The sequence below is a fragment of the Pristis pectinata genome, chromosome 26 (genome assembly GCF_009764475.1).
Source record: "Pristis pectinata isolate sPriPec2 chromosome 26, sPriPec2.1.pri, whole genome shotgun sequence".
Classification (NCBI taxonomy): Eukaryota; Metazoa; Chordata; class Chondrichthyes; order Rhinopristiformes; family Pristidae; genus Pristis; species Pristis pectinata.
Genome location: NC_067430.1, coordinates 26,230,791 through 26,243,937, shown reverse-complemented (window position 1 = coordinate 26,243,937; position 13,147 = coordinate 26,230,791). Strand labels below are relative to the sequence as shown.

The 13,147-nt window shown below is 39.3% G+C and overlaps 1 protein-coding gene across 2 annotated transcripts in view; it reads left to right on the top strand.

Moving 5' to 3' along the window:
• tmem201 (transmembrane protein 201) overlaps positions 1 to 13,147 on the top strand; it is a 144,900-nt gene that overhangs the window by 8,383 nt on the left and 123,370 nt on the right. For both annotated transcript variants that reach the window (XM_052039419.1, XM_052039420.1), the window contains exons 2-3: positions 5,570 to 5,690; positions 8,515 to 8,709. In XM_052039419.1, the coding sequence (XP_051895379.1) occupies positions 5,570 to 5,690; positions 8,515 to 8,709 (316 nt within the window). The remainder of the gene's footprint in view (positions 1 to 5,569; positions 5,691 to 8,514; positions 8,710 to 13,147) is intronic.

The window sequence follows — 13,147 nt, the reverse complement described above, 5'->3', positions numbered from 1 at the left end:
GGGAGACCTGAATTTTATGTTGATCAACTTGCAATATTAACCTGAAGTTTAAATCTGGGTGGCGAGTATTCTATTGGCAGTATCCCACTAATTGCAGAGTTGGTGTCTAGTTTTTTTAAAACTCGTTTATGGGATGACATCATCACTAGCAAGTCCAGTATCCTTAACTGCACCTGAACTAGGTAGCTTGTAGGACAAATCAGAAGGCAATTGAGTGTCAGCCATACTGCTTGGCCACAGACATGCTAGACCAGTTAAGTAGAGCAGATATCCTTATCAGAAACACATTAACTTTTTTCTTTATATGCCAATCTGGAAGTCTCATGCTTGCCCTTATTTAAACTAGGATTTTATTCCAGATTAATTTGAAAATTACACTTGGTGTAATTGAAGTCTTGTCTACAAATAATTAGTCCAGGGTCTTGAAGCCATATAACCATCATAGTTCCTACAAAAAGTGCGAAGACATTGAGAGTGAAGCCTGGGTCTGATCAGATGATAGTGAGGAACATTGGGACTAAATGACAGTTGCAGAATTTGCAATCAATGGTAGAGAGATGATGCTTAAGTTTTTCAGCAGGGTTGGGGGCAGGGCACCAGCAAAAAAATCTTGTGTGAGGATCAAATCTTCTACATTGGCATGCATTGTGCTATCTACATGTACTTGTTTGCATGAATACATCATCTCAGCAGTGATGCCCATGACTAATGCTTAGCTCCACTCTTCCCTTGACCATTCACACCCATGACCCTCTCCACAGTTCCACGCCCTTCCTCTTTGGACAGGTTAGCTCACGTTACTGGCCAAATTGTGATCTCCAGATCCTGACCCTAGCTGTGCTGTAAAGACAATGGACCTATGTTGCACTGGTTCATTTTTCACAAGTTAGTGAGTTGTATTCATGTTGGAAACAAATGCAGTCAGTTCCATTCCTGAGCGAATGATGGCATAATTATTGGAATTTTACCGAAGGTATAGTTTCCTCCTCTCTCCTCTGCTTTGTCATCTCAGCCAGAATGATGGTGAAGATTGTGGGGGAGGGAACTGACTTGAAACTGTTGAAGTAGGTGATGGAGCCCAGGCACTGGATGAGTGAAATCATCATTTTCCTCTACTTAGAGTTTTTCTCTGACCAATAAACTCGAATAATGGATAAATAGCTACAAATACCATTCTATTGGGCAGACTACATGGGTTCTATCTGATGTGTCAGGATGCATTTACTATATACTCTGGAGGTTCCTGTAGTTGGGTTGTCAATCAACCTGGTCTTGGCAAGCATGTTTTGGTGATACTTCAGATCAGGTTGTGTCAAGCCATGGCTGAATCAACTTTTTCTTTTTTTTAAACTGCTCTTACCTGCTGCACTTCTCCCAAACCACATAGCCTGTATCCTCTGAATTAAATTGGTTGTGTAACAGTTGTGGTGTTGTCTTTTCACAGCCCACTTCTGAAGCAGTGATGAGTTTACAATTGCAGCTGTCAGTGCAGAGAGTGGCTTGTTGTCATTTCCCATACCAGAGGCTGTGGAAAGATTGTGTGCATCACTTGTTGTGTGGATTAATGGATGATCAACTGCTTGAAATCTCCTCTGTGTAGTGTTAGCATTTGACAGCTGTGATAGTAGAAATGGTTTGTGTGAAAGTACATTTGTTTGTAGCTTTCATGTGAATAAAAAAGGACTTTTATTGCATGGTTACATTATACTGCTTTCTTTGATCTGTGTACTGCTTTCTTAAAGGAACAACCTCCCATGTATTCATAATTGCAAAAGGTCTGGTGATTTCTTATAGTGGATATCCAGAAAGGCAGAATTGGGGAAACGAGTTTATGATAAATTTGTGTAACGATGTAGTCAGACTTATTAATAGTACTGTGCACAGTTTTGCTTGCCATATTATAGAAAGGGCATTGGGACATGAGAAGATCTGAAAAAGATTCACAGGGACACCAGAACTGAGAGATTTTAATTATAAGGAAAGTCTAAGAACAAAGTTGAAGGTGGCTGAAGGATTGTGAACTAATATTGGGTGAATAAGATATTTTCACCACAAGGAGAATCTAAAAATAGGAGACAAATATAAGATAGCAACAAATCCTATAATTCAGGAGAAATGTCATTATTCAGAGAGCAGTAGAATGTAGCATTTGCTGCCAGAAGTAGTAGTTTAAATGTGGGCATATTTCAGGGGAAGGGAGAAAGGAGTAGAAAATTATGGTGTAGGGTATCAACACTGCAACAGACAGGTTGGCTGATTGGCATGTTTATGTACTGTGCCTTCATTTGAGGAAGGGAACATTAATGTATTTGTGCCCCCAAGTGCTAGTATTAATACTTCTGAACAGACAGGGTAGTAAAACTGTATATTCTGATTTGACAGATGAGCTTCATATACTTTTTGATTTTCATCTGGGTGGTTTATCACTGGGTGAGAATGGAGCGCTCTGGGGAGTTTTGTACCCATGGACTCGTGTTGATTGTAAACTAGGTTGATGTACACAGAGCAAATAATAAACTACTGGAAGAACTCAGTGGTTCAAGCATCAGTCCCAATGCAGGATCTTGATCTGAAACATCGACCATCCCTTTGCCTCTACAGATGCTGCTCGACATGCTGAGTTCTTCCAGCAACTTAATTTTTGCTCCAGATTTCTGCATCTGCAGTCTCTTGTGTTTCCTGATATACCCATTCTTATTCCATGTCGCTCTCTTGCGGTCAACAGAAAAAGGGATTATTTCTTCTTCTTAGATGCAAATTTATCCCAAAGCTAATTGTTTGCATTGCACAGTGAACTGCACCTCTTTGCCGTAACTTCCTTTCTATCCCAATGTATATTTTTGGTGCCTGGCACAAATGATGGCTCCTTTCGTCATGTGTCTGTTTTCTACAAACCAATATATTTCTCAGTATTGGGCAAACAATGAGCCATTGAACAATTGGGATATATGTCAAGATGATGCGCTGGTGGGTTGATTGGCGGCTGTCACTTGCCCCCTGGGTGTGGGTGGGTGGTAGAATCTGTTCTGATGGGAATGTAGGAAGGTTACAACGGCATCAGTGTGGGATTGATGCAAATGGGTGCCTGATGGTTGGCATGATCTTGTTGGGCTGAAGGGCCTGTTTCCGTGCTGTATCTCTCTTTGACTCTTTGATAATGCCTTGAATATTGTAAGAAGCCTCAGTATTTCACAGGAGTGACCAATGTTTGGCATGGAAATAATTAGCCTGGGTGATCAAAAGCTTGATAAATTTTAAGCAGACTCTTGAAGAAGGCCACGAGATTTAGGGAAGGAATTCCAGAACTCCATTAAAGACTCTAGAAAATGGAGGTGGATTGATGAAAGTCAGCTAACAGGAGAGTAAAACTGGAGGATCACAGAGATCTTGGAAGGCTGCAGAAATTAAAGACGGGGAGGACTTCTGAATTAATGGAACTTACCAAGATACTCCACTGTGTTCAGTTTAAAAACTTCAATCTAGTTGATTTGAATGGAAACCAAAATTATGTAGAGATGGAATTATTCTTGAGTTGCTAATTATGACACATTTAAAACTGTTCTTGATGGCTCTGTTTTTGAAGAATACTGTGGTACCCTTGTGCTTTGCAACATTGCTTATAACAATGCAAAGCCTGAAAAGAATTGCCATGCTTTTGGACTTTGAGGTTTTAACAGAATTGTATTTAAAATTGGATTACCCCTTGCATCAATGAAGGGTTAGGGAGTTACTTATGCAGAAAATTAATCTGCATTCTTCTGTGAAATAATGTGTGAAAATGAGCTAAACAGCATTTGTTTGAAAATATTTTACATATTTATGATTTATTGATAATGGTTATTTGATCACATGATTTGGGAAAAGCTCAACATTTCGTAAATGTCAGGGTTTTGAGTTTTAATTGTGCAATGTTGCCTCAGTTCATGATGGAAACCTTGAGCTTTGTTAACAAAGCCCCATTTCATCTTTTGGAACCATATAGTGTGGAATGAGATGTCTTCTTATAGTCCTGCAGCAGTATTTAATTTAATCATTGAGTTTTGACACTACTATGGAAGCTAGTTAGTTGGATGCAGACTGGCACTCATGGCAGGATTTATACCAAATACTCTACGAAGAAAGTCCCCTAGTATGGCAGCAAAGAGGATTGAAGCTATGTCAGTCTCCTGACAAAAGCAGGACTATTTCTGCAATAAAGTATTATTGGATGCACTTGGATCCTAAGGTTGTTTTCTCTGGAGCGGCAGAGACTGAGAGGGAACCTGATAGAAGTTTATAAAATTATGAGAGGCATAGATAGACAGGCCATATCTTTCAGGGTCGAAATGTCTAATACTAGAGGGCATGCATTTAAGGTGAGGGTGAAAGTCCAAAGGAGATGTACAGGGCAAGTTTTTTTTCCATTGTGGTGGTTGCCTGGAATGTGCTGCCAGGGATGATGCTGCAGACAGATACGATGGAGGTTTTCAAGGGGCTTGTAGGTAGGCGCACAAACATGCAGAGAATGGAGGGATATAGGCCATATGCAGGCAGAAGGGATTAGTTTAATTGGGCATCATTAACTTAATTAGTTTGTCATGACATTGTGTGCTGAAGGGCTGTTACTGTGCTGTACTGTTCTATAGTGAATAGTTACATGTGCCAAATTGTTGGGTGCCTAAAATCAATCCCAAATATTTGCAGCAGTGCAGTCTCCAAGTGTGTTTTACCTTCTCGATTTGGGTTGGGACTTGAATCACCATAACTAGTCATAAATACTTAGCACCTTCTGTGTACAGATGTAGTGGAGACTACCTGAACTTTTCCCTGTAGCAAAACATTCCATGCCCCGGAAACTCCCAATAATATTATGATTCATTAGATCAGAAAAAATATGCATTACCGCTGGCTGTGCTGGAGAACACCAGTTCCCATGAAGTAATAAAATAAATATGTTCTTCATGAGAAACAGCAAAGACTTGAAAAGCATTTAAAGAGTCCAGGAAAGAAAAGTTGGCAAAAAAATACAAACTACAGTCACAGAGCTACTGCAATAGTATGTGGAACTAGCTTCACAGGCATTGTAGGTGTTCAAGTGGTCACCTCATCACCACCACCACCACCTCGGCACGATTAAGGATTGATATTAAAGACTGATGTTGGCATGAATGAGCTCTGGTCCCATGTTCAGCCCTGATCATTAAAACAATTATCTTGAAATGAATCAGAAAATGCTTCATTGGGTGAATTTTAGAATCAATCTGAATGAATTCAGGTGTTCTTTCTCATCTGTACTGGTTTAAATAAATCAATTTTGTGCCCTTGAGTTATCAAAACTAGTGTTCAGATTTATGGAGCTAATTAATCAAAGCAAGTATGACATTTGTCTCCAGTAATGAAAATTATGCTCCAAGTAGGTGGATAAAAGGACTTGGAGGGAAATTTCAGCTAATGCCTTATAGGGTCTGGCTATACTACTGTTTTTATTACCGTCACAGCACTGCTGGAAGAACAATTTCATCACTCTTGGCTGTAGATTTTTAATCAATTATTTGCCACACAACTATCAGTTTGTATGTTGTTTCTGCAGGAAGAAGCCAACCCATGTGAAGGTGAACTGCTGGTTCTGCAGCCAGGATACAACTGTACCCTATGGGAACAGGAACTGCTGGGATTGTCCAAACTGCGAGCAGTACAATGGCTTCCAAGAGGTTAGATTCCTGGCAGATTTTCGCTCACTGTTGCACATCATACAACTTGGAAACATGTTTTCTAGCTTGCAGCAAAAATTGCATACTCAGTTTTTCTTGTTGTGGGTGACATTGCCTATCTCATTGCTTCACGCATTGGTTAGAGGATCAGAAATCTTTCCACTCAATTTAGCATGGGGTAGCACCTTTTCCATAAATATCTATGGTTCTTTTATTGTCTGAGGTACAGTTTGTCTCTTCCAACGTAAAAATTCCCTAAAGCAATAGGGTGCAAGTCAGGGGCTTGACCAGAATGCACTTAAAGTGCAAAATCCAGTTCTGTCAAGGACAGATGGATTGGAAAAAGAGTCAGAAGACTAATTTCTAGCTATTCCAGAAATTATTAGAATCTACAAATGTTTATAAATTACTGGGTGCATAAAGACTGATAGATTCACTAGTGAATGGAGAGATGCAGCTGGAAGAGTCAGGAAATGACCACCTCCACAAAGAGAGGGTATAACTACCACCCCATGACAATCAATATCATTCCCATCACTAAATCCCACCTCAACAGCAACCTGGGTGGTGTTGTGCACTGATAAATTGACCACTAAAGTAAGCCAGAGATTGGGTGTTCTTTGGTGAATGACATGCTCCTAATTCTCTCTAACCTTTATACCATTAACAAGGCACAAACAGTAGAATACTTTTAGCTGTTTTGTTGGAGCTGCACTGAACCAGGTAAGACATTCACATTCATCTAGGACAAAGCAGCAGCTTTATTGCGACCTCATCCTTGGCCTTAAACTAATGCTCACTCTACCATTGATTTCAGTGTGCACTGTCTACACAATAAACATCAATAACTTGCCACAGCTTCTTTGGCAGTACTTCCACACCAGTAACCTCTGCCAGCTAAAAGGGAAAAAACCAGCCAGTGCAAGCCCTCCTCCAAACACATCATCTGAACTTGGAATTATATTGCAATTCCTTCAAAATCGCTGGTCTTAAATCCTAGAAGTTCTCCTGCCATAGTATTAGGAAAGTACTTTCACCATAGGCATTGCAGGAGTTCAGAGGTGATTAGTGATGGATAGTAAGTGCTGGCCTTGGAGTGAATGAATGTAATAAACAGTTATCTTGTAATCCTCAAAGAGATGTATGACATGGGTGAATTGTAGGATCTTTCTGGGTGAAGTAAGGTATCTTTTATCTTGTTGAATAATTAGTTCTCTGCCTTCGAAGTTAGTTGTGCAAAAGGTAAGACATACATAGGCCTAGAAGCAGCCAGCTTGTCTTCAATGAAGCCGAAATTTGTTAAAGCAATGAAGTACATTTTGAAGCATTGTCACGATTGTAATGCAGAAGATGCAGCAGCTAGTTTATGCACAGGTTTGGGCAAACAGCATGTGATTGCTAGATCTGTTTGTGATTTTTGGAGGATAAAGAATGACTGGAATACTGGGAATAACACCCTTGCTCCTCGGCAGATTTCATATATCCATCTGGAAAAATGCATTCTCTGTGTAATGTCTTATCAGAAAGGAATTTGTATTGGAAGACTATCATTATCAGAATTAATTTTATATATGGTATTAGGTTGGAAAACAAATAATGTGGATGCTGGAATCAGAAACAAAAACAAAAATGCTGGAAGAACTCAGCCAGTCAACTAGCATCTGTGAAAAGAGAAACCCGTCAACATTTCAGATCAGTGACCCTTCTTCAGAACTGTGAAGAGTAGAGGGTTTACAGTTTTCAAAGCAGAGCTAGGGAAAGGAGTGAGGTGTATGGAGGTATATGGAGATTGGTTAAGACATCAGCTGATAAGGAGCATAAGTACTGAAGCACTTGTATTCACGAGTGTACTCATACTTGTGAGCACACAAATGAGTATTAGTTTGCTCTGCTGTTCTAACCATCAAATAGTGATCTCCTTCAGACAAAGTAGGATACACAAAGCAGTTGTCATGTCCATCAGGTATGAACTTAGGAGTTCAGTTAAATTGTTCAAAAGCTTATTTGTGTTTTGATCATAACTACTGCCAAATTTTTGACCTCTTGTAGAACCATAGTATAGCAAAGGAGACAGCTGTTTGCCCATCGGGTATGAACTAACTCTTCTGAAAGCCAGTTCCACTTATCTGCTCTCAACCACCCCCCCCCCCCCCCCCACATATTTTTCGCCAACTACATAGAACCTAGAACAGTACAGCACAGGTAGAGGCCCTTTGGTCTACGATACCAAATTGAACTAACCTATCTGCCTGCACATGATCCATGACCCTCTATTCCCTGCATGTCTATGTGCCTGTCTAAATGCCTTTGTATGGTTAGCATTTGGTCTGCTCTGCCTGACAAGGTGGTGGATGCAAATTCAATGGGAGCCTTTGAAGCTCTGGATTTTGATCCTTGAGCCAGTGAAAACTGTTTCTCTTTATTTACAGTATCTAAACTGGAATGATTTTAAACAATCTGTGAAATTTCGGTTACTTCTAAGGAAGACAGTATAGGCACTAATTTAACATTAAAGTTCAATTTTGAGGCTGTAGATCTACCTGGAAGGAGCGGAGGCACAGAAAATGCTCTCGAATTTTAGGAGACATACTGCAGCATAATTAAACGCAATAAAGTTGTCAAGTGCCTGATGTGGGATCTTAAAAACTACCTACTTATGTTTTGTATGTAGTGCTCCCCTCAGCCAAGTAATTGGTGCCTCTTTATCTAACTTGCATTGCGCAGCATTTGATAGATGATCTGACCAAATTCATGGGCATTTAATGTTGATTTACTAAAATCTGTTCAGTGTTTTAGTGTAAAACAATGCTGTGTTTTCTTTCAGAATGGTGATTACAATAAGCCAATCCCTGCTCAGTATATGGAACATTTGAACCACATGGTGACCAGTTGGGCAACTCCTTCGCAAGCCTCCAAAATTCAGCAATGGCCAAATGGACAAATTCTCTTCTGTAAGAAATGCAACAGCAACCAGCCTCTGAAGATCAAGCAATTGGCTTCCTTTGTGCCCAGAGATGAGGTAAGAATTTAGTGTCCAGTACCTAAATCTGACGTTTAACTTAACCATTGTAAATTTGATTTGATTATTCAAGTGAAGAGTAGATCAGTCTCATTCATGATTTTAAGATCTAGTTATATCCTGCTGACTCTCAATTAAATCAATTTGATCTTAAGTAATACTTGTAAGGCAGCAAAATAACCTTTCCTGATTCACCAACATTCCTGTGCTTTCAAAGTCATACCGGTCGTTTATCAGATGATCAAAAGCTTGATCAAACATGGAGGATTTTAAATAATAAAGGAGAAAAGAGGGGTTGAGAACTTTGGGGAAAGAATTCTAGAGTGTAGCATGGCTGAAGGCAAAGACTAAGAAGCCATTATTGGAGCTGGGAGAGGTTAGATATGGGGAAGGTAATTTGAAATGGTGAAAATCTTACAATCAAGGTGTTGCTTATTGAAAGTAAATGCAGCTCAGTGAGCACCAAAGATGAGACTTGGCATGAGTGGGGGCATGGGACAGCACAGGAACAGGCCCTTCTCAACAACCATGATGCCAATCTAAATTAATCCCATCTGCCTGCTCATGGTCCATATCCCTTCATGTCTTGATGGCTCTTAAATGTTGCCATTGTATCTGTTTCTACCACCTCCCCTGGCAGCACTTTCCAGATACCTACCACTTGTGTGTTTTTAAAAAAAACTTGCCTCGCAGGTCTCTTTTCAACTTACCCCCTTTCAACTTAAACCTATTCCTTCTATCATTTGATAGTTTCACCCTGACTATCTACCCTATCTGTGCCTCTCATAATTTTATATACTATTATCAGGTCACCCCTCAGCCTTTGATGCTCGAGAGTAAACAATCCAAGTTTGTCCAACCACTCCTTTATAGCTAATACACTCCAATCAAGGTAACCTCCTGGTGAACCTCTTCTGCACCCTCTCCAAAGCCTTCATATTCTTCCTATAGTGTGGCAACCAGAACTAGACACAATACTCAAATGTGGCCTAACCAAAGTTTTATAAAGCCTCAGCATGACTTCTATACTCAGTGCCCCGGCTGATGCATGCCATTTGCCTCCTTTACCACCTTAACCATTTGTGTTGCCACACTTAGGGAGCTATGGATGTACCCCAAGATCCTTCTGTATATCAATGCTCGTAAGGGTTACTGTATACTTTCCTCTTGCATTTGACCTCTCAAAATTCATCACCTCGTACTTGTCCAAATTAAACTCCATCTGCTATTTCTCTGCTGTAATTTCCAACAGAACTATATCCTGCTGTGTCCTTTAACAACCTTCATTGCTATCTACAACTCCCAGTTTTGTGTCATCTACAAAATCAGACCTACATTTTCATCCAATTCATTAATGTATATTACAAGCAACAGAGGTCCCAGCATTGATTCTCGCGGTCACAGACCTCCAGTCAGAAAAACAGCCCCCTACCAATACCCTCTGTCTTCTCTAGCCAAGCCAACTTGGATCCAGTTTACCAACTCACCATGGATCTCATCTCATTTTAATCTTCTGGGTTCACCTACCATGAGGGACCTTGTCAGATGCTTTACTAAAGTCCATGTAGACAACATCCACTGCCCTATCCTCATCACTCATCTTCTGGGTGACAACATATTTTGAGAAGGCAGTACAACAGTTGTTTTCCAGGACGGCTTTGAAATAGACCAGACTAGATGTGGATGGGCTAAGGCTGTGTTTGAGTTGGGCATCTTATGGAGATTGGAATAGGCTTTCTTAGTGATTGTGTAATTATGTGGTTTGAAGCTCAACCGAGACAAATAATAGTACCCCAGTTGCAAATGATCTGATTCATTTTAATAGCAAGTCTTTTATTTGAAGGAAATTCCTGCTCGTGCATTGCTGGATGTCAAGCAAGCAATATCATAATTTGGATGTAGTGAAGATGCATTATAAAGACAATCTTGTTTAATGTTATTAGGGATTCCACAAAATTGTGGCTTTCATTTGGATTAATCTACAAATGTATATGGGCTTTGTCCTTGTGTAAAAGAATTATTTATAATCTCTAGATTCTTAGTTAATTCTTGGCAGCAAAATGTTTGGATTATAATTTAAGTGTGATTTGGCAGCATTGTTCTTTTACCAGGCATTAGGATGAGAGTTGGACTTTGGCATATCCTGCAAACACCCTTTAACATATACAGACAAAGGAAGATTTTATTTCTCCAGTTAATGTACAAAAGCTTATGTCTGTACTTTAATGTGTATTTTCTTCAGAGTGCTGACAAGTGCTATATTTTTGGAGGCTGTTAGGGTAAATGCTATTGCTGGGAACAATATACGAATTGCATACATACTCAGTATTTTGTTTTGAATGATGTCTTTATTTTTGACCTGTTATAAAAAGGAAATAAAATCCATCTATCTATGGCCAGCAGTGACATTTACATTACAGTAGAGGGTGCTGTAGTGTAGGCAAGTGATGATATTTGACTGAAATGTGCAGTCAGTTTCTTTGCCAATGTAGTGAAGATCTGCCTACTGCTTTTTAATTGTTTGAAACCTACTCTGGCGTATTGATTATTGGGATAGCAGACTAGATTACAGACTTACCACTAGACTTGTTGGAGATGAGGGTTGTCATGCTTTCCGCAGATCTTGCTTTTTGATTCTGAGTATTACCGATGTTTTGATAAAAAGGTCCTTTTTTTAAAAAAAAACTTCAGAAAGTTTTATTGGAAAATACCTAATTGTTTTGTTACTTTGTTTATCAAAAATGCTCTGATAAAAGTACCTTTTTTACAAAAAACTTACATGCCAGTCTATTGGAATGTGTATATTTTTAGTTAAATATGGATGTTCACAAAACCAGCTATAATGTGGTAAAAGTCCCAATGTATTGCTTAGGATCTTTATCAACAGATTTGAGACCAATCTGTTTAAGGAGAGACTGGGGCAGTTGCCCAAAGACTTGGTGAAAGTGGTAGATTTTAAGGAGCATCTTAGGGAAGGAAAGAAAGGTGGGGAAGTTTCAGAAATTAGTGCCCTGGGGGTATGTAAAATGCCATAGTTTCCATAATTAGAGGAGCATGAATGCCTTGGTACGTTAGGACTTTGAAGGAGATCACGTTGAGGCTGCAGTTTGGCAGAGGTGTGGGGAGATTGAGGTGTTGCTTAACTGCTTGCCTTTGTAGGTCTGCAAGCACAGAAGATGTGGGAGTCATAGGAGGGAGTGATAAAAAGGACTTGGTGAGCATGAGGATGCAATTTACAGAGTTCAGATGGACTGTGAAGTTGAGCTATTTTTCTTGGTAGAAGTAGTCATCTGTGACATCTTGGCTTGGTTTTTATTTGTGATATGACACTGCAAGTGTTTTCAGTGAGGACTTCTGCACCAAAACGTTGGTAGTATTCAGAATTAAAATGTAAAAGGCTGACTTGCTGTTCTTTAGCACCATTACTTTTCTGAGCCATCCCAAAATGTTTTTCAGTCACTTATGTACTATTAAGGTATAGCCACTGTTGTAATGTAGAACTGTGGTAGCAAAAGTGCACACAAACAGCCACATCATATGGAGCAAGTTTTTGTTGGCTGGGATTCTGGCATATCGCTCCTGCTGTTCTTTGAAATATTGGTCTTGGGTTAATGTCTTGTCTGAAAGCCAAGTTATCTGAGACCAATGTGAAATTGAGTCCAGGAATGAAATTGTTTGCAAGTTCATGTAAATCTCATTTAAAAGCATTTTTAGTGAAAGAGAATGATTTGTTCTTTAGTTGCTTTCACCTGCCCGCAGGATGTAATCAAACCTGTCTGGAGCCATTGAAAAGTAGCAGGAAAACTTGAAACATTTCTTTTTCTCATTTGCATGATAGAATTTTCTCACTGATCTTGCCTTTGATTAAGTTATGCACCTTCATCAGCTGCTATGGTATTCAACATGGCAGATATTGCAAGAACTTGCTTATGCTTCCTATTGTATATAATGACAATTATATTGCATTGTCACTTTACAACTTAACCACATTGAGCAACAGCCAGTAATAGCCATTGTTCTTAGTGTGCTGTAGAACTTCAGGTTCATTTTTAATTAACACAGTTAATCTTTTTGTTGGAGACTTTGGACACCGCATCAACAACAAAATACTTGAGTTGTGCGACCTGTTTTTGGAGAAGCATAGTGAAGATTAATGTACTTATTCACCTTGGATCATGGAATATGAAAGAGAGCAAACCATTTCTGAAATAATTGTATACAAGAAAGAAACATTCATAAATTTAAGACAATGAGAATGGTCTAGACTATAATCTTTGCTAACCAAAGGACTTGCTGAACTACATCAGTGTAATGGAGATGGAATTATTGCTTACCAGGGATAGTCATCCACAGCATAGAATAAAACATTGGGGATGTGATCTCAAATCCCATTAACCAATTTTAAAAGATGTATCCTGTAAGTAAAATATGTTTGTTA